The sequence below is a fragment of the Primulina tabacum genome, chromosome 12 (assembly GCF_025594145.1).
Source record: "Primulina tabacum isolate GXHZ01 chromosome 12, ASM2559414v2, whole genome shotgun sequence".
In the NCBI taxonomy this organism is placed as follows: domain Eukaryota; kingdom Viridiplantae; phylum Streptophyta; class Magnoliopsida; order Lamiales; family Gesneriaceae; genus Primulina; species Primulina tabacum.
Window position 1 is genome coordinate 742,159 of NC_134561.1, and position 26,732 is coordinate 768,890.

At 35.9% G+C, this 26,732-nt stretch overlaps 2 protein-coding genes and 1 long non-coding RNA gene across 4 annotated transcripts; 2 read left to right on the plus strand and 1 right to left on the minus strand.

The window, feature by feature from the left end:
• Window positions 1-6,582: 6,582 nt before the first annotated feature.
• Window positions 6,583-8,979, minus strand: LOC142521262 (uncharacterized). The gene is made up of 2 exons (XM_075624492.1): window positions 7,510-8,979; window positions 6,583-7,242 (listed from the first exon to the last, which is right to left on the minus strand). Exons 1-2 carry the CDS (start codon window positions 8,977-8,979, stop codon window positions 6,583-6,585), a joined length of 2,130 nt encoding a protein of 709 aa, XP_075480607.1.
• Window positions 8,980-13,744: 4,765 nt separating this feature from the next.
• LOC142521043 (strychnine-11-hydroxylase-like) lies at window positions 13,745-16,719 on the plus strand. Of its 2 annotated transcripts, none has more exons than XM_075624224.1 (3): window positions 13,745-14,701; window positions 14,847-15,453; window positions 16,494-16,564. In XM_075624224.1, the coding sequence occupies exons 1-3, from the start codon at window positions 13,832-13,834 to the stop codon at window positions 16,547-16,549; spliced, it is 1,533 nt and encodes a 510-aa protein (XP_075480339.1). In that variant the 5' UTR covers window positions 13,745-13,831; the 3' UTR covers window positions 16,550-16,564. The 2 variants fall into 2 exon arrangements, with proteins under 2 accessions (XP_075480339.1, XP_075480340.1); XM_075624225.1 differs by lacking the exon at window positions 16,494-16,564 and adding an exon at window positions 16,682-16,719 and having other exon boundaries at window positions 13,746-14,701.
• Window positions 16,720-23,728: 7,009 nt separating this feature from the next.
• Window positions 23,729-26,640, plus strand: LOC142520480 (uncharacterized). The gene is made up of 2 exons (XR_012813929.1): window positions 23,729-23,877; window positions 26,232-26,640. It is a non-coding gene; the product is annotated as an uncharacterized LOC142520480 (long non-coding RNA).
• Window positions 26,641-26,732: the final 92 nt, after the last annotated feature.

Consider the following 26,732-nt stretch of genomic DNA (forward strand, 5'->3'; position numbering starts at 1 on the left):
GTTTAATAAGGACCCAATAATATGAGTTCCACTCAATTTACATCATATGTCCGGTGGAAGTCACAGCTTTCCGGCATCCAGTTCTCCCCAATAATATGAGCCAAACATTGTCCGCGGGTAGCGATCAACATGCAACCACGGTTGATGGAAGGAAAGAATAAATTAAACTATTTTAATTTTTACTTTTGTGGTTTGATATAAATTTTGAATTTTATTCAAAATGAGGGATTTTAATTTTAAAATTGTCTCATCATTTTAATTGAAAATCGCGTGGCATGTTTGTATGATTGCCAGATTCATGCAACTATATTATTTAATAATATGCATACATGCATATTACTATTGATAAGTGCAAGATTTGCACTTAATTTATATTAGAAACCATTTTGAATTATGCTTGTTTCGAACATAATTATGCGTTTTTGGTTTGTTTTTTATGTCATTGCAGGAATAGATAAAAAGTGCACACGAAGCCAAGTAAATGCAAGAAAACAGAGCCGTGCACCATGAAGAATAACCGAGAGCATGGTATTGGACAGAAGTGCGCGCGCAGCCGCGCGCAAAGGAACAGAGGCGAGAAACCAGAAGCTTGGGCGCTGCCGCGCGACATCACGCGCCGCAGCGCGCGCAAGGAAGCAAGATGAAGACCCGAGAGGTGCGCGCGGCCGCGCCACTTCAAGCCCAACCGTGCGCGCGCAGCAACAAGCCATATGGCAGAATGGTGCGCGCGGCCGCGCCACTTCTCGCGCCACCGCGCGCACGGCGTTCCAGAAAGTTATATAAAGCCGCATCCTAGGTCAGAAACAGGAGGCCGCCTTGGGGAAAGAACCAGACGAGAGAAATGCCATTTTAGAGAGAAAAACACACGGGAAAGAGGCGCAGACACGAGATGAAGATCCAGAGTGCGAAGAACAATCACGAATACGAAGAACGACGGATCTGAGGACGGAGACGACACTTCGGATTTGTCATCTATTCTCTCGCTTTTATATTTTTTTGTATTTCGATGTCTAGACCTTCGAATATGTGTTGTTTTTATTTAGAATTCATTATGAACTAATTTTCTAGTCTAGAGAATGACGTAACTTTGTAGATACGATGATTTGACGCAGTAGTTTATTTGATTGAATTCCGCTCTTGTTTAATTGTGTTCTCTGTATTAATTTCACTGCAATTTACTGGCCATAAATTGTGTGTTGTTTGATTAATTCTATAACTCGGGAGAGGACTAGGATTATAGATCATTAGAAACACATCGTTGAATGCTTATATCGTTCGGAAGTCGTATAACTTTAGCGAGGCTTAGGTAAGAACATCGTTTGCATTTATCAATTAAACTTAGATTTTATTAGGAATAATTGAATCAAAGTTTGATTGATACATTTATTCGTCACTTGGGAAAGGGGGAATAAAATAATTAAGTGTTCTTGGCCATTAAATAATTGGAATTCAGGAACATAAATTTAACTGGGAATAATTGTCTTGGAAACTTGGTGAAATCGTTTCGCTAGATATTTTCTCTCATTGTTGTTTCTCAATTCGTTGATTAGATTAATCCTTTGTTTTCAATTAATTCGATTAAGCAAACCAATCTGGTTTTTTAATTTCTCTAGATAAAGTCTTGACTATTTTAATTACAAGCATTGATATATATTTTTATACACACTCCTCGTGGGATCGACACTTGCACTCAAAATTACATTTTACTATAACTTGACATCGTGCGCTTGCGAGCATTCAAGAAAACACGCAACAACTATATATCACATATATCATAATATGTCATTCAACAATAAATAAGGGTGATCGATCAGCAACATTATTAGATCCATGTGAGTCGGACATGGATCCAAGCCCAAAACCTAAGTGAATGTAGAGATGCAAATGCAACTATTACAAGAGCTTCCAATATTTTACATGTCTTCATCTTGTGCATCGGGCCCACCATCTTCCAGTATTGATCTCCCACTATTTCTAATAATTACATTTAAATAACCATGACACATAAGGGATACATCTCATGGAGTGGGAACGGGCCATAAACCAGGCCCACTTTAATAGTATCAAATATTAACAAAATGAATAAAACAGTAAAATGTCCTAACATACACCTAACACATTGGTCAAGGCTCTCGATCATCCTTCATGCATTTAATATCAAATATTAACATCAATTAATTAAACAAATTTAATTAACTGATAAATCATATATCTAATAATTTTATTACTAACCACCACAATTATTAAAAAATTTAATAAATTAAATAAACACCTTTATTTAATTTTCAATTAATTCAATAATAATTGATTTCTTGTAAAAACTAATTTTTTATCATAAATAATTAAAATCATATTCTAATTATTTATTTTACAAGAAAATTATTAATTTTCCAAAAGAAAAATTGAACTAATTTTCAAAAATATCAATTTTGCCCAAAAATTTGAAAAATCAGAAAATTGCACCATAGGCCCAAACAATTCAAGCCCATCATCCAGCACGGTTCCCGAGACACTCTCGGGTAGCCGCCCGCGCACTGCCCGAATGTTTCGGGCAGTCGCAGGCACTGCTGTGCGCGCGGTTTCCTCTCATGCTCTTACCAAGAAATGCGGTACACAACATCACAGATGCTAGTCTCGAGCTCAAGCGATCTTTATCCATGTTTTAAGCGACTGAATCGACTAGGAATGAATTTTGATCATACAGTGTTTACAAATGAGTTTTAACATCGAATTACGATTCATTTGTATTAAAGTATAATGTATAGAGATAAAGAAATTACAAACTATGAAATAATGAATTATATTAAAATAAATATTGTTTATTACATCTGAGTCAATAAATTCTCTATCCAACAGTTGGCTTGCAAGACATCTACTCTAACACTCACATGAGTGTAGAATTATTAGAAGAGTATGAATTTCGACCAACATTGGTTGAGTAACTTGAATTGAAAGAAGAAATAGAGTAATTTTGTTTTTGGTATACTGATCGAGCAAAACTTGAAGCAAGAAAATCCTTGGTAAAAATCAATAATATTCAAGCTCGAAATAATCGCAAATACAAGATGTCATGTAATAATATAGTGTATAAGAGTTTGGCGATTGTTATTCTCAGTTATTAAACCTTTAGCAATGATAATTCAGATGATTGTTTACTATTGTGATGATTAAAATAAAAGCTCAATGAAATGATTCACAAATTAAATGATGAAACAAATAAGTTAAAATAATTGATTAAAGATTCAATGGGAAATGAATTGTTGGGAGTTCAATTACTTAATTCATTAGACAATGGTCTACGCTTTCGACTGGATTTCCTAACCAATTTGAAGATGCCCTCTCGAGCTATGCCAAACTAATTCAACTCGGTGAAGTAATTAAATCTCTTTAATTATTTATCAAAGGTGAATTGCATGTCGTTTTATGAAATCCCCTAACTTTCGACCTACTGGACTATGACTATCGACGTGTATTCAACTTCATATTTCTATGTAAAATGTAAATCCACGGATTATGCTACTTGTTACTATCACGTGCTATTCTCTCGAACTCACTCGCAATATAAAATTGTTACTAAAGTTAGCTACGCTTCTACAACACAATGAAAATAATAGCACAATCAACAATAAATCAAAAGTCGAGATAAACTAAACATTGTTTCGGGGTAGGATCCCCTTAATCCAAACAAATAATAAAAGTTAGCTACAAGTATTCATTATCAAACTAAGCAAAACAATATAGCTAGAAATACTAGACTTGACGAAAACACGAAGAACGTTGCTCGGAAATCTTGAATTCTTCACTCCAAGTCTTTTTTCTCTCTTCAAAACTTGGTGGCTGCTGAATGATGTCTTAATTTTCGTCCCTAATGTTCTCTTGTGCAGCCTCCCACCTTCCAAGTTAGAAACAAGAAAATAAGGAAAATTTCCTTGTTTACTCGCGTTGGGGTGGCCAAGAATTACCGTCCTAGCGCGAGGTCTTCTGTATTTTTCTCTTGCATCATGTATTCGTGAACTTTGTAATATAGAAAAAAATTATCACATTAGCAAATACGTAATAATTAAAATTCTGTACAAACAGGAGAATAATATTTTTTACTTCTTGAACATGAAAGACATATTCCAAACTTAATGACTCATTGTTCTCGTTGTTTCCATATATAGGTAGTTCATAACAACGAACAAATTTAAGTTTAAATATTTATCGCATCTTGGAAGGATTCAACTCACAGATTGTGATAAAAAAGATAGTCATTTCATAATTCAATTTTGAAGTACATAAATTTAGTAAGATAAATAGAATAAAAATTGGTTTTCAATATAATATGCAACACAACATTATTTATAATTTAAAATTCAAATAAGGCAACCTAAGAGACAAAAATTATACATCGGGTACTTTTGACATAATTATACAATGCATTAATTCTTTCAAATTATGAAAATCTCGAATTGCATGCATTGAGTGTCAAAAATTTCTGATTATTGAAGGTAATAGACATGTTTATTGAGAGTAATTTAATGTCTCTTTGAAACCCTTTTGAATCTCTCTTTTAATTTTCTTGGGAATAAGAGAAGATAGTCTGAGATACAATATGCATATGGTTTTGGAAGAAAACTACTATAAATTAACTCTTTCAAATTAAGGTAATCTCGAAATAACGTGCATTTATGTCAAACATTTATGATTACTAAATGGTAATTTTATGTCCATTGAAAAATTTTATTTAAGTAATTACTTTTAATACTCAACCAATTTTTTTAAGAAAAATTAAACAAGCTAATTAAATATTGTTTTTCTTTTTTTTTAGTAAGTAATTTGGGCGGAAGCTTTCTTATTTTATATATATATAGATTATCTACTGAATAGACGCATTTTTATAAGTGATTTAATTATTAAAAATTAACTAATGATATATTTATGAGTATGAAAATGTTATAAAAGTCAAATTGAATGTAAAGCCAAAAATTTATATTTTAGTTTAGGAGGATATTAAGTTTTCGGTAACATAATTTATATTTTTTTCTATTCTGAGTCTGGTTAGCGGTGAATTAGTATTTTTAGTTTTGTAATTTGCATGTTTTTTTTCCACTTTTGGTCATTCTACAAAGAATTTTCATTTATAGTCTTGTAACTTGTAAATTTTTTTGATTTTTTATTTTTAACTTGCATTTTTTTTTTCATTTTTGGATATTTTTTGACCGATAATCACCATGAACTCCGTCAAAAAAGATTAAAGATGAAAAACATATAAGTTACATGATTAAAATGAAAATTTACCATAACATGACCAAAAATAGAAAACAATAAATAAAAAATTTATTATTAACAAGACCGAAAATTTAAAAAGTGCGAATTTGATGACCGAAAATATAATTTTCTCTTCGTTTTCTATTGTCAGGGCCCGTGCTCTTAATTAATATTTAATTACCAAACAACAAGGATTTACTGGTGTAAACAGCGAAAACGAGTTTAAAACATTCATTTGGGCCTACAGAAATTTCGGCATGACCTCCTCGTAAGTAGGACATTCCAAAAATTTTCAAAACACAACAACAAAAATATTCGCTCGAAAACAACATCAAGTTCACAATCAACCAAACAAATATCCTACAGCCGCACTGGCCAGGACTAGACACAACATACCACAAATAAATCCAAAACAAATTAAAACATAACCATATAGCTACAAAGGGCATCTCCCTGGCAAATGTATCAAATCAGCATAATATATATAAATATCTGGGAACTCTGACACAAACCGACTGACTACTGGGTACCACTCGCTGACGCCCCACCAGACGCTTCAAATCCCCTGGAATGACCTTCTATGAAATCGAAAACAACCACAACATAAAAAGAAAACAAGGGTCGGACCCCAGTACGACAAACCACTAAAATCACGACGTATATAAAAGGCATGTAATAATACCAAGTAAATGCAATGATATGCGATGCATGAATGGTAGCAATGGAATAACGGATACCAAACGGAGTCCAAACGATTAGCATCATCAACAGTAACAGTGGCCACCCGTGCCAGGAATGCAGCATCAAATCGCTGCTCGCCCATGCACCTAGCATCGGGAATGCGAGTAGCTAAGTCGCTCGTCCCTAGCTTGTCATCTGGGAATGTGGCTAATCCTAACCCACTCGTCCCTCTGATGACTCAATATATCTCAATAGAATCAACATAAATCGCCGTCAAAGGAGTCAAGGCTCAATATGTTATGTCAATACAATTTATGCATGAATGCAACATAATAAACATTCAAGGCACATATAGCAAACAACATTCACCGAATATTCTTACACGCCAATATAAGCGTCATAATGATATAAGTTTGAGCGTACCTCAACTACAACTTACAATACCACAGTAATTTCTTAAGGACTATCGAATGAACTCGTCCAATGATATAACTTACAATAAAAATTCGCTATACACTTCAATATATTACATTCCAACTTATTAAAACAATTTAAATCGAAGCGGTTAGAATTAAATTTCCGAGCAGCCTATATAACCCCTTATATAATCTGAAATTTCTTTTTTTTTTTTGACAGCAAAAACTTGTAATTTTATTGAGAAAGATCAAGAGTTATAAGATTTACTAGCCACAGAGGAAACTCGCCATTCTTCCAGACAAAAGATGAGTGGGAGCAAGAAGAAAAAAGAGCAATAATGTGGGCCACATTATTAGCCAATCTATTCTCATAAGTAAGACTTGACACTACCGGCTTCTGGACCAGATCTTTGATTACCGAAGCCCGTAATCCTACATAGCTAATGTCATCCTTAAAGGTCGTGACTGCTTGCACTGCCAATAAGGAATCTGTTGTAACTTGGACATCATGGATATGTTTGTCATATAATAACTTAATACCTGCATGAACTGCCTCTAGTTCTCCCATAAGCACTGATATTGGTTTCGAAATTTGTTTCCCAAAGGCCAGGAGTAGTCTACCTTGGTTGTCTCGTAGTGCTCCACCTATACTGTATCGATTCAGGTGTTCATTGAAGCATGCATCAACATTCATCTTTAAATCATTTGCTTCTGGTGGCTTCCATTTGCTGGTCAGAGCTCGCCCTTGAGGAGGACTTCGAGCAGTCGATTTAGCAGCTTGGAATTCGGTTAGAAAGGTATTGCTCCAAGTAATTACCCTTTCATTGAGTAGCCCGTCATTGCCATGTAGGATCTTTAGCCTTTCTTTCCATACTGCCCAGGATAGTATAGCAAACTTTTCAAAATTCTTATGGGATAATTGTTCGCTCATCCAACATCACAAGTCCATCGTGCAGGCTCTTTTGACAGATTTTAGCATTGAGTAATATTTTGTGTCCTTCCATAGCTTCTTGACAGCCTCACAAAAAAATAATGAGTGGCATGTAGAATCATGTTGGGAATAGCATAAGTAACACTGCCCGCTAACTGGCACATGATGGTGGAGTAGATTTAGGTTTGTGGGAATGATATTATGGGCTACCCGCCACCAAAAAATGCGTACCTTCGGGGGTATGGAGAGGCTCCAGATAAAGGACCACCATTTTTGCATTGAATGTTCTGATTGGTTCCCCGGGGGTGAAAAAAGACCTCTCTGTAGACGATAACCATCCCTCGCGGAGTAGTGACCTTTCGTATCAAAACGCCAAAATCTGGTATCACCAGTATGTTGAGCAAGAAGAGGAGTCTGTATTATTTTCTCGGCAATGAATGGATTGAAGTTGTGCAATATAGCCGAAGTGTCCCAAACTCCATTTATAATCAAGGACTCTACTTTCGCATCATTCTGCCATGTTTCATTGGGAATGCATAATTTTGATGTCAAACCTGGAACCCAATTATCCTCAAAGATTCTTATTGAGTGTCCATTTCCAACTCGCCAAATCAATCCCTTATCAAGAATTTCTCTGCTCCAGACAAGAGATCTCCAAATAAATGACGGATTGGTACCTGTCCCTGCGGTCATAATATCTCCATGTCGAAAGTACCGTCCCTTAAGGACTTTGGTTGCTAGGGATTCAGGATTTCGCAATAGTCTCCAGAATTGATTGGCCAACAGTGCTCGGTTAAATTCATCCATTTTTCGAAAGCCGAGTCCTCCCCTCATTTTCGGTTTGCATAGAAAATCCCAAGTTTTCCAGTGCAATTTCCTCTTTCCATTCTCCACTCCCCACCAGAAATTTGCACATTCTTTCTCGATCTCATCACAGATTGACTTAGGAATTCTGAAGCAGGACATAGCATAAGTAGGGATAGATTGGAGTACAGATTTGATAAGTACTTCCTTTCCCCCGACCGAGAAACATTTATGTCCCCATCCTTGGGTTCTCTTAACCACTCTGTCCACCAGATATCGGAATTGGAGTCTCTTGCTTCTCAGCGAAACCGTGGGTAGTCCCAAGTAGATATCATGTCTTTGAACTACTGGAATGGTCAAAACCATTTTGATTGACTCAATAAGAGATGAGTTGGTATTTGGGCTAAAGGATAGCGCTGACTTATCATAGTTAATCAACTGACCCGATGCTCTTTCATAGGCATGTAGACATTCTTTAACACGATCCCCTTCTTCCAACGAAGCCCTGAAGAACACCAAACTATCGTCCGCAAAGAAAAGATGAGAAACCGATGGACTAGATGAAGCAACACGCACACCCCGGATCCACCCTCTTGCCTCATACGAAGTAAATAGAGCAGATAAACCGTATGCACATAAAACAAATAGATAAGGTGATAACGGATCTCCTTGTCTCAGTCCTCGTGTAGGGATTATGGGCCCTACTACTTCTTGATTGATTCGAAAGTAATATTTGACTGATCGCACACACCTCATGATTTTATCAATCCATGTTTCGGCAAAACCCAATCGATTCATAAGTTTTTGTAAGAAAACCCACTCCACACGGTCATATGCTTTACTCATGTCCAGCTTTAACGCTGCCCAACCCGTTCTTCCAGATTTTCTGTTTCTCATCCAATGAATTGTTTCAAACCCGACTATTATGTTATCTGTAATCTGTAATCTGTCGCCCGAGAATAAACGCACTCTGGAATTCATCAATAATCTTTGCAAGCGCTGGCCTAAAACGATTGGTTATGGCTCTAGATATGATCTTGTAACAAACATTGCATAGACTAATCGGCCTGAATTCCTTCATAAGCATCGGATTTGCCGTTTTAGGAACCAGTGTGACCATCGTTTCATTCCAGGACTCAAAATCGGCATTGTCGTTCAGAATATGCAAAACTGATTCAGTTACTTCCTTACCAATAACATGCCAGAATTTCTGATAGAACAGGGGGGGCATCCCATCGAGGCCAGGGGATTTGTCCGGATGCATATCAAACAGTGCACGCTTGACCTCAGCTGCAGTGAACGGTGCACAAAGAAAATTATTCATGTGATCATCAACTTTCAGCTGCAAGACTTCAAGAATAGGCTGCATGTTGCTCTCAGTAGGTGTATCCGAGGTAAATAAAGACCCAAAGTAGTCCAACACAATTTTTTCCATACCATCTCTTTCAGTGCACCAATCTCCATGAGATGATATCAAACCATGAATGGAATTGCGAGCTCGCCGTTGAGTTGCTGTAGCGTGGAAATATTTAGAGTTTCGGTCGCCATCTTTCAGCCAAGATATTCGACTGCGTTGTCGCCAATATAATTCCTCCTTTGTGGCCAGCTGTTCAATTTCTTCCTCAAGTTTGTGTATTTGACTGACAGATGAGTCCCATTTTTTGCTTGTGCGTAGGGCATTTAGTGATGATCTCCTCTCTTTTAGTATCTTTGGTACATTTTGAAATTTTGCTCGGGCCCAAGTTTGTAGTGACTCTTTGCACAGGCGAATACACGTTGGGAGTGGAATAGAGTGGTTACCCTCTCCCCAACCCATTTCAACTATCTCTCCGCATTCCTCTTCTGTCAACCAGAACCGTTCAAACCTGAACATTGTGCTGAAGGAAGCATTCTTTGCTGACCCCTGTGAGTGCGCATTTGTCAACTTCATACAGATAGGCCGATGATCAGAGTGAAAGAATTCCATGGAGGAAACGTGGGCCGTCGGGTACAATAATCTCCAATTTAGGCTGCCTACAAATCTGTCCAGCCTTTCAAAAACCAAACTTTCCGTTCTTCGTCGATTGACCCATGTATATGCATCTCCGTGATAAAATATATCTTGGAGCTCACATACCTCAAGTGTGTCCCGGAAGGCTTGCATCTGTGGGAGTGGTCTTCGATTACCGCCCAAATTTTCACTTTCATAACAAATTTCATTAAAATCTCCACCTACTAACCAAGGAATGCTATCAAGTTCTCGTAGACTCTTAAGTATTTTGAGGAGGTCCCATGAGAAATGACGTAATGATGCGTCTGGTTGGCCATAAAAACCCGTAAACCACCACAAGTTTCCGGATTCATGAATAACACAATCAATGTGCCCAATAGAATAAGATTTGATTGATACCTCAGCTGGGTTTTTCCAGAACAGTACAAGACCACCACTTTTACCTATGCAATCCACCATAAAACATCTTGTAAATCCTAGGTTACTCTTCCATAGCTTGCATTTAGACGCCCTCATTTTTGTTTCGCTCAAAAACAAGAGAGTTGGGTCCTTTTCGACGACGAGTCGCCGTAATTCACGGAATGCTCGTGGGTTCCCAAGCCCCCGAGCATTCCAACATATAAGATTCACGATGATCGGCGGGGTTGCTGGGCAACCACCGCCGCTATGTCCTTTGAACTAGAATCCACCGTTCCATTTCTCAGTTTCTTTTTCACTGGACTTGTATGCTCCTGAGAGGTACTCTCATCATCTGTAGTGTGTTGACAACGTTTGGCCATTATTTTTGATGATGAGATCATATTCGCTGTCCTATGCTCCCCGACTGCTCGTGCCCGACGTTTCCATTGCTTTGTAGTGGCAACAACAAGTTTTGGCTCCTCTGAGGTCTTCTCATTCGAAATGTCAATGGTCGGCAGATGAGTGCTCAGCAGGCCGTGGGCTGTCAGCAGGGCACTGCCCGATGGTGTGTTTGTTGTCACAAGTGCTTGGCTTTCTGAATCCATATTACCTTCTTCAATATTTTCCTCATCCTCAGTGGCTTCAGGCAAAGGGCCCTCATCGGGATTAGGGGAAGAATTATCTTTACGGGGTAAGTTTTTTCTTCCGCTACCGATGTGTGTTGAAGCACGTAGCCAAATTCCATATGCGTGGGTGGTTTTATCAGCCCCACTATCATCACAATCCCGAACCGTATGTCCAATTCGTCCACATGCATAGCAGAAGTCCGGTAAGCGCTCGTATATCAGCAAAACTATAATTTCTTCCTCCACTTCCCTAGCCTTTATATGAATAAATTTCATTAAAGGTTGAGGAATATTAATTCGTACCCGAATTCTCGCAAAACGGCCCAAGAAAAGTCCATTTTCACCCGAGTCCACCTCTTCTACTCGGCCAATATGACGTCCCACTTTGTGCAGGAGTTACCCTTGCATGAAAGCCAATGGAAGATTATGGCATTGAACCCAGATCCCTATCTCGTCAAAAACCATGTCAGTTGGATTTTTCCAACCCACAGGTTCCTTAAAAATCACCAGACTACGGAAGAAATTCCAAGGGCCATCCGTGAGTGCCCGGTGTCTGTCTCGTTTGGAATTGAAGTCGCACACAAATATATTGTCCCCCATAGCCTCGATATTGATCTTCCTCGATGCTTGGAGGATCCGGGGCATTTGCTGTCGGAAGGTGTCTCTATTTATTGCTTTAGGCGAATGGACCTTAGCCACCAAGCACGTAGATAGTCGCTCCTTTCCCATGTGTATCTCTGAATCATCCAATAGAATAGTCTCGTTTGGCTTTGGCGGAGAGAGTTTCATCGCTTCAACTAGACGAGAGATTTCATCTGGATCCATAATAACGAGAAAACAGGCCAACGTTCAGATCAAAAAGATGATCGAACGAAACAATCCTACACGGCGTAGGTTTTCCAACCCTAAGAGCGAAAGAACCCTAGGGAAGCAAAATCACGATAATATTATATAATCTGAAATTTCAAGCTTAATACCTCAAGAATCAAAGCTAAAACGCACAACGGTGATCTTGCGAAAATGGCTCGCCGGAAAAGTCACCGGAAATATTGTTCACGTCAAAAAAACAAGCTGGAAAAATTTTGAAAAAGCTTACTACTACACTTTTATAAACTAATCCACAAAGAACAACAAAAAATTGAAGCCAAAACCTTACCTAAAACCAGATCAACTCTACGCGCGTAGAAGCTAGAAAACAAGCCAATCGAGCTCAATAACTTCCAATTCATGGCAGGAAAGACTCTAATATACTGGAGGAAGAAGATTTCTAAGGCGTTGCACTATAAATCCGGCCGCTGGCGGCACGACGCGAGACTGCAGAACAGAAGAAAGGGGCGACGGGGTGCAAGGCAGGGGAAGAGCTTCTTTCTGGATTTTGAGCGATCTGCTAACCTTTATATCAAATGGGTTGGTTGAAATAATTAAACGAAAATGGGCTGGGCCCAACTTAGGTATTGGGCTCTCACATCTATAGTTTTATGTTTATATCGTGTGACACCTTATAACTAACACGATCATGCGAAGCAAGAGAAGTGCAGCCAACATCTTAACAGATGAATTGAAACAAACTGGAAAAAAAATTCATGCATCTTCGGACAAACATAAAATGAAGTATGAGAAGTCACAAATTTAATAATATTAACAGGATTGATCCGTCTCTCGAATAAATATCTGTTAAACTATTTCACAAAAAACCTACTCAAATTATTATGGCCCCAACTCAAAGCCCATGCCAACCATTACTCATGTAGGTACAACTTTCTTTTACTTTTTTCCAATTTGGAAGATTAATTTGAATATTGAGTGAGATTTTTCTATATTTTTCCCAACATGGTAGATTCTAATATGAGACAGAGAATTTTTTTATTTATTCACATCACAATCAAACCTAAGTTAATTATATAATAATTCAATTTGATCAGCAAGCAATTAATTAATGTAACAGCCTTCTAGAATATAAAAAAAATGTCATATCTATCTATAAAATCCAGTAAATTATTCACTTATATTGTTGACTATGAAAAACTAATATTATGTGACCATGGTTTATTCGATCCTATTTTTTCCCTAACCTGAAATGTCGGGTATCCGATCATAACTACCAAAAACCGACCATACCTTACCCGCACCCACCCATAGCTCAAGCCCGAAGATCCATCCAATGGTTGTAATGGTTTTGAACCACTAATTCGTTCAATTTTGAGTTATGGTCCATTAAATTTTCAATTAGGTTTTGATACACTAATTTTTAATTTTCAATTATTTAGATCCAATTTCTTACATGACATGAAACAAGTCATCAATTATTTATGTCATATAAAAATATTTCGATGACATATCAGCATTATCTACGGTCATGTCAGACAAAATATAGATGAAAGTTTTGAAGAATTTTTTGCTTGGCCTTGCTGTTTTCAACTTTCATTGGTCAAAAAGGAGAGAAAATGGGCAGCTTTGATGGCTTAATAATGCATCAATAAAATAACACTAAGTGCCTTTCATGTGTCGTTTAAATCGATAGCGACTGTGTTTCTTCAAACTTTCCTACTGTACAGATAGAAATCTTACAATATTTTGGATTCTTTGACAATTAACTTGATTTATTTGAATTTTATATTCTATTATCTATCAAGAAATAATACATTACAGTCAATCGTAAACAATAAAATTATGATGAAAAACTATCAGAACTGAGAAATCTCCCATTTCTTTAGCTGAGTTCGATTAAGGAACCATGTTTCTTCTTCTGGCTGTGCTTTCTTTCTCTATATTTTTCCTTTTCAATCTCTTCAAACACAAGAGAACTGGCCTACTCCCACCAGGTCCGAAAGGACTTCCGATCATCGGAAACCTGCATCAATTCGATCCCGCCCGTCCACACTTGTGCCTCTATGATTTGGCAAAAAAGTATGGCCCCCTTATGTCGATGAAATTCGGCTGTCGAGACGCCATCGTGGTTTCTTCCGCAAGAGTAGCCAAACTAGCCCTGAAAAACAATGACATGGCTCTCTCGGGGAGGCCACAGTTTATTTGCTTATGTAAACTAACTTACAATGGCTCAGATATTACCGTGTCTTCCTACAATGAAACTTGGAGGGAAATGAGAAAAATAAGCCTCCTCCATCTATTTAGTGTTAAGCAGGTGATCTCATTTCGACCCGTTCGGGAAGATGAAGTTTCCTGCATGATTCAAGATATGATCAAGAAGTCCAATTCCAATGAGTTGATAAACTTGAGCCGGGCCGCGTTCTTGCTGACCAACGGCTTTATATGTAGAGCCGGATTCGGGAAGAAGTACGACGATGAAGATAAAAGAAGGTTCAATGAGGTTTTCAAAGAAACTCAAGCGATGCTAGCAGGGTTCTTCGTGGGCGATTATTTTTCTTCATTGGGTTGGATTGATAAATTAAGTGGAATGAATTCTAGACTAGAGAAGGTTTTTAAGGATTTGGATATGTTCTGTGAAGAACTTGTAGATGATCAACTTGATCCAAAGAAGCCCAAATCACTGAAGGATAACATTCTTGCTCTGTTGATCAGGTTGAAACAAGACGAAGCCGCTCCGGTCAATCTCGGATGGGATAACATCAAGGGAGTCCTCATCGTATGAATCAATTCAACCATCTCATTCAAATCTGAAATATTGCAGAGTGTCTGCTAGGCGGGATCGGAGCAAAACCAACTCTTTAAATAATACCACTTCAATTTCTAAGATGAATTACTGATTAGTTATGGTATGATGATTACAGGATATATTCATAGCTGGAACAGAAACAAGTGCAGCACTGATTGTTTGGGCAATGGCGGCTCTGATGAAGACGCCCCACGCGATGAAGAAAGCACAGGAAGAAATCCGAAACTTAGTAGGAAACAAAGGCGCTGTGGATGAAGATGATGTCCCAAATCTTACTTATTTAAAAGCAATCATCAAAGAAACATTAAGAATGTTTCCTCCCAATCCGCTCTCAGTGCCAAGGGAAACCATAGAAAGATGCACCATAGATGGATACGAAATCCCTCCAAAAACAGTAGTTTATGTGAATCTTCACGCAATCGGCTTAGACCCTGAGTACTGGGAAAATCCCGCCGAGTTCAACCCGGATCGATTCTTGGACAGCACCATAGATTACAGAGGGCAGGATTTCGGGTTGCTCCCATTTGGATCAGGTCGAAGAGGATGCCCTGGAATCAATCTGGGAATCGCAATCGTGGAGCTCGCACTTGCCAATCTTCTCTACTCCTTTGACTGGGAGTTGCCCGATGGAATGAAGAAAGAAGATATCGACATGGAGGCATCGCCTGGACTTAGTCCAAGCAAGAAAAATGATCTCTGCCTTTTTGGCAAATGCCATGTTTGTAAGTGATTTTAATCTATTTATTTATAATTTGTCGAGTTATAAAATATTTATAATAATTTTCTCTTCAATTTATTTCCTTAAATTTAATTTAAAATATTTATAATCATATTCATTTACTTATAAAATATTTTTGAAGGGCAAAAGTTATCAATTTAGAATCGAAAAACTAATAAACAAATAGAGATGATATATGAGATCGTACCATACCGAAAAATATATATCGTATCGAAAAATAATGATATATGAAAATTTCGATAACGTATAACTAGCATACCGATTATACTGAAATTTTGCCAAATACCGATAATTCGGTACGGTATTGAAAAATGCTTATAAATATTTTTTTTTATTTGTTACTTTATTATTTAAATATATTATATGTTTTTTAAACTTCTATATAATTTCGGTATTTCCCACCTCTATCAATAAATCTCAATTATATAACTGCTATAAAAAAAATCATACAACTCAATAAAGATCATACAACACCAATGCTCATAAGAACTATATAAATTTATTATTAATTTTGTATTAACATTTAATAGAATTAATTTTATTTAAACTGATTAAGTTGCTCATTGTTGATTGAATGACCAAGTAACATTACAATAACATGTAAATATTTTAATTTTGAATAAAACATAAATTTTTAAAAAAAATACAGTTTGAGAGCTCAAAAATACTAATGACCAAATAATAATACTCTCTGATAAACATTTAATTATGAATGGAAAACTCTATTCTATATTAATTTTTTCTTCTCACTTAATTTCTAATTATTTATTGATAGTTTATTTATAGATTATATTAGATAAAAACATATAAAAAAAACTTGTCACGAAATCATTCGCATCATCTACCTCTTCCCGAGTTATCGCAAACACACGAGCATTGAGCTTATTCTCTTTCGGCTTGTTGGAGGTAGCATCGCTACTTGACCAAATCCCTTTCTTAAGCTCAGCAATTTCATATCCCAACTTACCATGATTGAAGCATACACCAGAATTCTTACGGCATTCCCAATGAATGTTACTGTAGGTGGGACACATATTGACCTCTTGGTAGGTTGGGTTGGACAAAGTGCCTTTGAATGATCGGCTAGATTGATTTGATCTTTCGAATGGATGTTTTCTTTGAGAATATTGACCAGTAAGAGATCGCTTACTCTTATTCTTGTTCTTCCGATGCTTGATGTCTGTCTTGGCTCTTACTGTTTTGCCCACCAGATCAGCAGCTCGTGGGTTGGTAAACTGCTAAGTCTGACTGAATACAGCTATTTAGACCGTGCTTGAACCGATGCATCTTCAAGATATCATCAACCATGATAGTGGGGGCGTAGGTTCCAAGAGAGTTGAACTTAAAGTGTACTCTACCATAGACATTTCCAAAGTTCGAATGAAATTTTCAAACTCAATCAATTTCTGTAATCTCATTTCAGCCGAACAATATTTTTTCAAGAACACCTCAAAAAAATGTTGCCATGTGATTGGTCCGATTGCTGTCATAACTGATGAGACTATCTCTCCCACCATTTGGCTACCTTTGTTCTAAAAATGGTGTCATCACATCCACCCTGAAATCGTTGGGAATCTCAAGTAGGTGGAGTTGGGTCTCGATATTTTTTTATCCTATTTTTACAACTTCGGGGTCCAGGTATCCTTTGATTGTTTAAGCTCTATTCTTCTACATAGACTCATAATGGTACTTGATGCTATTTGTTTGAGGTCTTGTGGTGGTGGCAGATTGTCATTGGCGTTTGGGTTCCCAACCCTTGAATTATGGTAGCCACAATGGTTACTATGACCATTAAGTCAGCTTGATTTATGCCCAATCCTGGTGGTGGTGGCTAAGATGGATTATTGTCTTTGTCATTGTTGTTCCGGTTATTATTGTGATTTTCATAACATGGGTTGCGATTGTTTTGTACCGATCTTTCGTCCATGTCCTACAAGTGTACAATATTTTTTTGTCAATACATATAAATGAGTCAATAATGATCACAAAGTCGTAGTGGTCCAAATATAAAATCAATGAAATCGATCAATAATTAAACTAAATAAACTTTTGATTGATTCCAACGAAAAGGAAAATAAATACAAATCAAAGTTTTAGTAAGTGCTAAAGGAAATATAAAAGAAAGAAAATGAATTATAAATCATTATTACATGAGTACGATGCTAGAATCCTAATCTAGTTGTCTAAAATTTCTCAATCTCCCATTGCTTCATCATCCATAGGCTCTACTTCAGGCTCTTCATCAGGATCTTCCTCAGCCAAGTTGGCCAACACATCCTAAAGATGATTAACATGGTTGTGCAACTGGTTGTTCTGAGTAGTCAAGGCCTACACTGATGTAACATCCCAGATTCGACGACTGTCCCGACTATACCAAGACGAGTCTTTCCAGCGTGCTTATGTTCTCACTCACATGCACACTAGGACACTTTCCATGGAGTCACCTGTTCCAGAATTGTCCGAAGTCATGCACGCTTAATTTTGAAGTTCTTATGTGATAGCTCCTGAAAATAAGATGCACCTTCTTTTTGGGAGCTCATCACATAAGTACTCCAAAATTAAGAGAGTTTGACTTTGGGCAATTTTAAGATGGATGACCCCCTGAGAAGTTTCCTAGTGTGCGTGTGAATGAGGATATAAGCATGCTGGAAAAACTCATCTTGGTACAGTGAGGACAGTCGTTAAATCTGGGGCGTTGAAGTTCGTATCAGAGCCAAGGTCACGTGTTTGATTCCCATTGATTGCAAGGAGTGCAATTATTGGGAGGGAGATTGTTGGGTGCAATGATTGTCTCTACTTAGTAGAGCGATCGAACTGTGGCGCTTGAGATGTTGTCTAGTTTAAAAGATTTGAGTTGCACCATTACCAGCAGCTATACCTTTTGGCAAAGCGGCAAGAGCTCGGTCCTACAATTGGTATCTCTGCCGACCTCTCCTATTACGGTGTGGTTAAAGGACGAACCAAGCGGAAGCTGGTGGGCATGTGAGGCTCGGGGCCGAAGAGAGCAGTGGGTGATCGCCGGTGCCATGAGGTTGCACGGACAATGAGCGGCTCCTGACAGGCTTCTAGGAGAAGCGAACATGAATGAACCGATCTTATATCGGAATGAGAAGGATTCCAAAAAATGTTCAGGTATGAGACTAAGCAGTTTAGGAGGGCTTAAAAAGATTTGATAGGTACTACTCATATCATGAAGGTGCATATTCTTTTTGAAAGCTCATCACATAAGTACTACAAAGTTAAGCGTGCTTGACTTGGGTAATTCTGAGATGGGTGACACCCTGAGAAGTTTCTTAGGGTGTGTGAGTGAGGACATAAGCACTCTGAAAAGACTAGTCTTAGTACAGTGAGGACATTCGTCCAATCTGGGGCGTTACAACTGAATTCTGCAGTTATTGGATTGTTGCCTCATCTTGCTGACGGCATTGGTTTTCCATCAGCATAATTTGCTGAATTTGGGCCTGGAGTGCTTGATATTTCTCTAGAATTTGTAGGGCGTAAGCCGTCTTGTTCAAGGACGGTTGCGTGTGAAACATCTAGTTTGTTTTTAGTCACCTCGTATTGTTTTTCCTCTGAGTTGAGATATTAGGCAAACCTCTGTACGTCGGACTAGAGGTTCTCCTTGAGCTCTTCTAACTCTTGTTTCTCCTTCTTCAAGTCTGCATATGCCAAGTCTTTGGCCAACAATTTCTCTTGGCGTTCTTGTTGCTCTTCGTAGATTTGAGGTCTAAGGTTCCTCAAGGCAATCTTGTGGTTGGTAAGGGCGAGTTCACACATACGTTGGGGTATTTGAGCATGAGTACAAAGAGACATTTCCTGAAATAAAATAAATGGAAAACCTTATAACAATAAAACAAGATCAACAATGATAAAAAAAACAAAAATATTGAACAGTTTTAAAGTATTTCTAGACAAGGTACGAGTGAGACAAGATTTTTCGAGAAACTTTCCAAAAATAAAAGAAATTTTTATATGGATCAAAAATTCAGGAAGGTTACATAACCGTTGACATAAATGGATTTAGATTTTTCTACAAGAAGTTATTGGGTTTTCAATAATGATCAAAAATGACAAAAACGCAATTTTAGAGACCTAAACGATGGAACTTTACCAAAATAAGAATTTGTTCATTGCCAAGAGGACTTTCTAGTGAGTATCGTTCATTGGATCATTTCTTAGGGGAGTACATTAGGGTTTTCCATCACTATGTGAAATCTCGCATTATTTTTCGGGAGAATCCCAACCGGATTATGAACCTAGAGATTCTAATACCACTTAAATATCACACCACGAAATCAAGACGTGTCATCGGCGTTGTTTAACAATTTGAAATCGCTAAAAAACAACCCATGTAGTAAATAAAATAGCCAAAAGCCAATTTCTTACATAAATCAGGATTGTTTTTATAATGCATAATATAGATACGGAAACAATAAAGTAATGTAAAATAAAACTTAAATTGATGATTGAAATTTCATGTCTCGAATGTAATCACCAACCCCAAAACATGTGTTGTTCATCCTCTTCCAATTGATCTTCGTCCTTTTATGGGGAGGAAAATTAGAAGGGTGGGTGTTTCAGAAACACTCAATATGTGAGGGCCAATAGTACATAAGAATATCGAAATATACATAAAATATGAGTTCAAAGGTGACATCTCGCAGAACATGTCGCAACATGAATCAAGACATGAGAGAAATTGAATTTGAAACAAGACATAAAAACATATCATAACTGAAGCATAAACTTATACAAGGTGCATCTATTCATTTATTTATCCATAGTATACTAATCAGCCCCTAATTATTGCTCATATAAGTGGGAGGGCAATGCATTAGTTATTGTAACACACCGCATCAGAAACTAGGTTGTTGTAAGTCTTCGAAATGAACAACAAATTTTCTGGCAAATGACTGCTTCGAAAATGGGCAGAAATCAGCAGTGAAAAGCTCACGAGAATGAGATAGGAAATGGACTATTGCAGGGTCTTTGATTTTTGGACAAGGAGCTTGTTTCGAATACGTGCAACAAGTGGTCGAATTTGAGAATAGTTTGCTGCCGAAAAAGTACAGATTCTGCTAGAAAATATGCAGAATTTTGTTGCCGAAATGGATCGAATCATTGCCGGATATTTCAAAGTATTTTGGCAGAAATTTGTGTGGAATATAGAAGTTTTGATACTTGGTTTGGGATGGGTTTCTGGTGCTGAATGTGGGAATATATATAGGCTAAGAGAGGTGAGCTGAAGAGGCTGTCATTCAAAAACTCTAACAGCCTATTGAATGGTCTTAATCAGGCATTTAAATTGGAGAATTTAAGTGGCTTGAATCCATTGAAGGATCTTTACAAAGGTGAGAAATCAGTTGACACATCGAGTTCAAAGTTTCAAATTCACACTCGAGTTTATGATCTCAATCTTTCAAGTTCATGGGTTGTTCTTGGGTCGAGACTTCACAAATTAAGTGCAACCCTCGCACTTATCAAGTATTTAAATATATAGACAATAAAATGATTTTTTTTCCATTTATTGAATTATGATTTGTGAAACATGGTATGAAGTTGAACAATGGTTGTTCAAAGTTAATTAATTCAAATGTCCAATGGTTGAATTTTAAGAAGAAATAAAGTGAATCTGGTTTTGGTCTACATTATCTATTGTCAATAATTTAATTATTAATTATATATTATATCGCACCAAAAAGTCTACGCACACATGTAATTATAATGCACTACGTACATGTGATTAATTACTTAATTAACGTTTTATTATTTATTTAGATGACCTTTCGATTTTCTGATTTAATTACCTAATTAAATAATTTATTTAATTGATACAAAATTATGGTTTCTTTTTCCCCACTATTACTTAATAATTGATATATTTTTTAATTTAATTAATTAATTGATACTTACTTAACTATATATTCTTTCAAATAAAAAAATCGAATACTATTAATATTTTTTTGTTTTTTACAATACATTCTTTCACATGAAGAAGTTGACTACTATTAATATTTTTTAAATTTATAATATCTTTTTACGTTTTTATAACAAAAAATAGTTCGAAATTAACTTCAAAATAAACATATACGTTTTATAACAAAAAAATGGTTTAAACTTCATTTTTAAACTTCAAGATAAATGAACATATAAATATGTGGTTAGTAGTTCAAACTTAATTTTTTAAAGTTCAAAATAAATGAACATATAGATTTGTGATTAATATTTTTTAAACCTACAATATATTTTCTCTATGTTTATAACAAAAAATTGTTCATACTTAATATTTTTAGTTTAAAGTTAAATGAACATATAAATATGTTCTTATCCCATTTATGTTTATCTATAATATTAATCCATACATTGTTAATTATCTAATATTTTATTTGCATATGATTTCAATATGTAAATTTAGCTTATACAAATATTTGCGGATGTTAGTGCTTTATTGTATTTAAAATAATTGTGAGGTCATGACGATGTGAAAAAATTTAGTACTTTATTTTTTAATAATAATAATAATAATAATAATAATAATAATGTATTGTGATTTCACCGACTTATTAAGATGAACATAATCATATAATGTTACTATAATATTTGTTAATTTGTTTGATTTATATATGATTAATGTAAGTTCTTAATTTTTTAAACTTCAAGTTAAATGAACATATAAATTTGTAATTAGATGTTCAGACTAATTTTTTAAACTTCAGGTTAAATAAAGTTAATTTATTTAATTGATAGATTGATACATCACTATGCATTCTTTTTTCCACTATTAGTTAATAATGGATAGATTTTATTAATTTAATTAACTAATTTAATAGATACATAATTATGCATTCTTTCAACAAAAAGACTAATAATATTAATATTTTTGCCTTATGTTTGTTTTAAATCTCTTAGTTTTGATGATAACTAACAATAATTCATTGTATTAGAGTAAGCTGCCACTATTCGGGTATTCAAGTATTCGATCGTTCTGCCAAAGACAAAGAGCAACACGCTACCGGTGTTGAAAACCTGGATAAATAGTTGCAGGCTAGTTAGTTTCTCTACCGGTAAAGCTACTCAACCAGTTACACTAGACTAATTTGTCTCTCAACTGGACCGCTCAAATATATACTAGAGTAATTCTCGACCAGACGAAGCTAAAGATATTTGTGAAAGTCAACAGATCAGTCAATAGCTTTATTTCTTTCTCATAACAACTCTCATATTATTTCACCAGTCCATTGTCTGACAGCTTTTGTACAAAGAGGAATTTTAAAAGCACAAAAGTAGAAAAGACATTAAAGACATTTAATGAAACCTGCAGCACGTGACAGTGATGTGTTCATATTTTCGGATTACAGTACAAAGAGTCGTTGAACAGGAAAAAAGGACTCAAGTACTATATATAGAGAATTCAAGCAAGAACTCGACAAAAAAAAAAAAGATACATTTGAAGCAACAAACTAAAAAAAAAAATCCTTGTATACTCATAAAATTATGGGCATACTTCTCATACATATCATACACTGCTCACCAGCTCCTTCTTCGAGATATTATCAAATCGACAAGGATCACTCAGAGCTTAAAACAACTATCCACCGTTTTCTGCCAGAGATAGTTTGAGGAATTATAAACATTTTGAGGCTTATGATTCATTATTTGTTATATCTGTGGTATTTTGGTTGTTTGACTGAAAATCTCAACCGCCATAAAAGTTACTTAGGATGTAGGATAAAGACTCGGTTCAGTCTCATATACTTGACTCCTTTCTCGATTCGGTGTCAAATAAACACTATTTTGGTGCAAAGTTGGGCTCCAATGGAGGCTGCCCTATTTTGATTTTGGCCAAAATAGTGCAGCCTCCACCTGAGGTATTTTTTTTATTTTTTGTTTAATTATTTTAAATATGTATTAATTTTATTATTTATTTTTAAATATAAATATTATTTAAATAATAATAAAATATTTATTTTCTTACTTTAATAATGAGATACTAAACATAAAAATTAAAAATAATAATTATTGATATTTAAATATTTATTTATGTTAATTATTAATAATTAAAGAATAATTTGAATTAATGATTTATAAATAATATAAATAAAAAAAATATTTAGATAATATTTTTTTTTATGTAAAATTTGACGTAAATTGGTTGGAGATGAATGTTGTATTTGGTGATGAAATCGCAATATTTTAACGTAAAATTTACATCAAAATAGATTTTGTGGTCGGAGATACCGTTATTTTCGTATGTTTGATCGCAAATATTTCGAAATTCCCGATTTATTTCCAAACATTTACAAATTAAACGTCTTCGCTTGAGAGATTTTGTTTTACTGTGTACACATGGCGATGAACGGATTCAGATGTGCTTCCAAGCTTCTCAATTCCACTCCCCTCAATTTAGGTTTCCCTTTCGAGATTTTCTTCTTCTTTCACTTATTTTTAATCAATTCAGCTGTGAATCTGTTTCCAGGATTGTTGACCTAATTTTATGGATTTCATGTTCAATGATGAATAAGCCTATGCGAAAGTTTATATTATGCATCGAAACGCGTTTGTTCTTTTTCCTGCATAATCTAGTAAACATTGAGCCGTTATTTTTTTTTTTATATATATATTGGTTTATATTAATAAATTGTGCGGGGTCTACTTGTGCGGCAACTGTTTCTTGGAAGGTTACTTATCTAGCAGGGTTTCAGATTTGATAGTGTTGTGTTTTGCAAAAATGTGTCTTGTTTTCTCTAGTGTTTGAAAAAATGGAAATGACTTAAAGAATGGAATATGGAAAAGGGTTCGTTGATTGATTCCGTCATTGTTGTTATATAGGTTTAGTATTATGTCAGATGTTTTGTGCAGTTGTGTGTTTGTTTGTGTTTTGAGGAGCTAAGTCATCTACCTTGCGTGGTGAACCTGACCTTCAAATGGGTGTTTTTGAAATTCATTGGCATTATCAGCTTGGATTTCTATCCCAGAGATGATTCTAAAGAATCAGCGGAATGAACCAATTACTAGTTTTCTCTGTATGCGTGACGTGATAATATCATGGACCTGAACATTATGTATCTTTTGTGCAAAGTCGCCGTTTGGAGAGGGGTTACCTTGATGGACGAGAAGGAAGTAGAGTCCTCGTTACTTGTCTTAGAACATGCTAGAGCCAGAAATGCAGGGAGTTGGCGGATAGGAGGGTGCAAATCTCTTTTTTTTTTTGTCTCTATACAACGGTCCAATCTAGTTACCTTATAAACTCTATCCACATATTTTGAAACCTCAATTCCTATTTCCTACCAAGATATAATCTTTCGGTTCGATTTTATTACTTAAAAAATTGAATATCCATGATGTTGTACAATGAATAAGCCTTAGATGATGGCTTTTCCTAGTTAGGAAATCGGTTACATGTTTAGAAGTGATACAATAATTGGAAGTTATTGATGCAAATAAAATATTGATCATCTCAAATCTCGATGATGATCAAATCATAGTTATTAAAACCCCACAAGGCATGCGAGCCTAGGTTCCTCGACAAAAGGTAAGGCGTAGTCCTTCATAACGCCCACACCTGAACCACAATGCCCAAGTGTGCTTTAAAGGATCTATGCCACTTTTAAACATTACTTCAATGTGGAGATAGTAAATAAGTGATGAAATCCATGCTAATAAATATCATTTTGTGCTTATATACTAATGAATTTGGTTTTTGGTTATTTAATCATTTGTAAATTTTCTTAAGATATTTGTCTAGTGCACTTTACTTCAATAAAGCATGCGCCACACCTTGTGCCTAAGCGCTATGAGGCTTATAAGCCTTACCATAGTTAAAATGAACAAATGCGCCAATAAAATAGAACTGCCTATGACAGTTGTTTAAGAAATAAAATGTATTAGGGGGTCGATAAGGTATTATGGCGAAACATCTCCCAGTCTCCCATGCTCAAATCAAAATAAGAAAAGAAGTAAAGTTTGAAAATATGTGACATTGTTATGTGAATTCCTTAATCTTTTGAAGTTTTACTTTTCCACTGTTTACAAGTGTAAAATCTGATCCAGTATCGAAGAGAATGAAATCTTTATTGCAAGGATAATGGGATCGATATTTAGTTGAAAATAAAGAGTTTGTTATGCCTTGAGTTATTATAGCATCGGTGATAATGGCTTCTCCTTTGCAGCTTTGGAGAAACAGTAACAAACAGATGTTTGAAGGTATACTGAGTTTGGGCTTAAGTAGATAGATAACTCAAAATATCCATCTCGTTCATTATTTATTGGGTGGCAGCCGATATTGGCCTGAATATTAATGGAGTATTTTGTTTGTATGGAGACTATATATTTTGACTGGGCTATATATGATAGTTTCAGAAGTTTGATGAGAAGGGTGTCTTATCATTTACATGACATTTTTATTTGTTGTATTAACGAATTTTTTTTTGCTTACAAAAATGTATGATATAGTCAAACCATGGAAATTCTTTTTATGACTTAGATAACACCATTTCTCACCCTTGTATGAAAACTTGTGCTACAACTAGAAGCCAATATTACCTGGTTCACCCCTCTCTACCCCCGACCTGCCCCAATTCCAAGTAAAGTTCGCCAACACCTGATCAGAAATTTGAGAACTTATAGAAGCCAAAATTTGGCATTTCTAGACCATTCTCTAGTTGAACGCTGTTCTGGGTATTCTCTGCATGATTCGGGTTTTCTGCATCTTTTTCTACATGTCGACTCAAGACAATAAGAAAATCTATCATTCTATGACAGTGAATAGGGGAATTCACTCGACTAGTGTAAAGAAGATGGGGGGAGGACATGGTCATGACGAGCCTTTCTATCTTCATGCCAAGCACATGTACAACTTGGACAGGATGAAAAATCAGAAACTGACAATGACACTTGCTGTTCTTGCCGCATTCAGCATCGGTGTTGGTGTCCCTATCTATGCTGTTATCTTTCAGCAGAGAAAGACCTCTTCAGCCTAAATGTTCTCGCTGCCAATCCCTTGTTTTCTTTCAATAAAGTAGACTGTTTTGAACTGCCCTGTGTAGACAAAAGCCAGGAATTTGTTGTTTTGAGGAATTGCTCAGGTTTTCATCGGGCACTTCGCTTTGTAATCTGAAAAAATGTAGTTATTTTACTGCTGACTTTGTCATTAAAGAATTTATTGGGTAAATTCGAATGCACACGTAGTACGGTAGAGAGCTTTCTTCAAAGGTTCATACCATTTTAAGAATCCGAGAGCCTTTGAAGAAACCTCTCGGATAG

Excerpts from the sequence above, each read along its gene's own strand:
- LOC142521262 (XM_075624492.1), bottom strand. The coding sequence starts at position 8,979 with ATGAGAAACAGAAAATCTGGAAGAACGGGTTGGGCAGCGTTAAAGCTG. Across the intron at positions 7,243-7,509 it reads GCCTCTCCATACCCCCGAAG|TTTGCTATACTATCCTGGGC; the intron begins GTACGCATTTTT and ends AATTTTGAAAAG.
- LOC142521043 (XM_075624224.1), top strand. The coding sequence starts at position 13,832 with ATGTTTCTTCTTCTGGCTGTGCTTTCTTTCTCTATATTTTTCCTTTTC. Across the intron at positions 14,702-14,846 it reads ACATCAAGGGAGTCCTCATC|GATATATTCATAGCTGGAAC; the intron begins GTATGAATCAAT and ends TGATGATTACAG. Across the intron at positions 15,454-16,493 it reads TTTTGGCAAATGCCATGTTT|GTGGGACACATATTGACCTC; the intron begins GTAAGTGATTTT and ends ATGTTACTGTAG.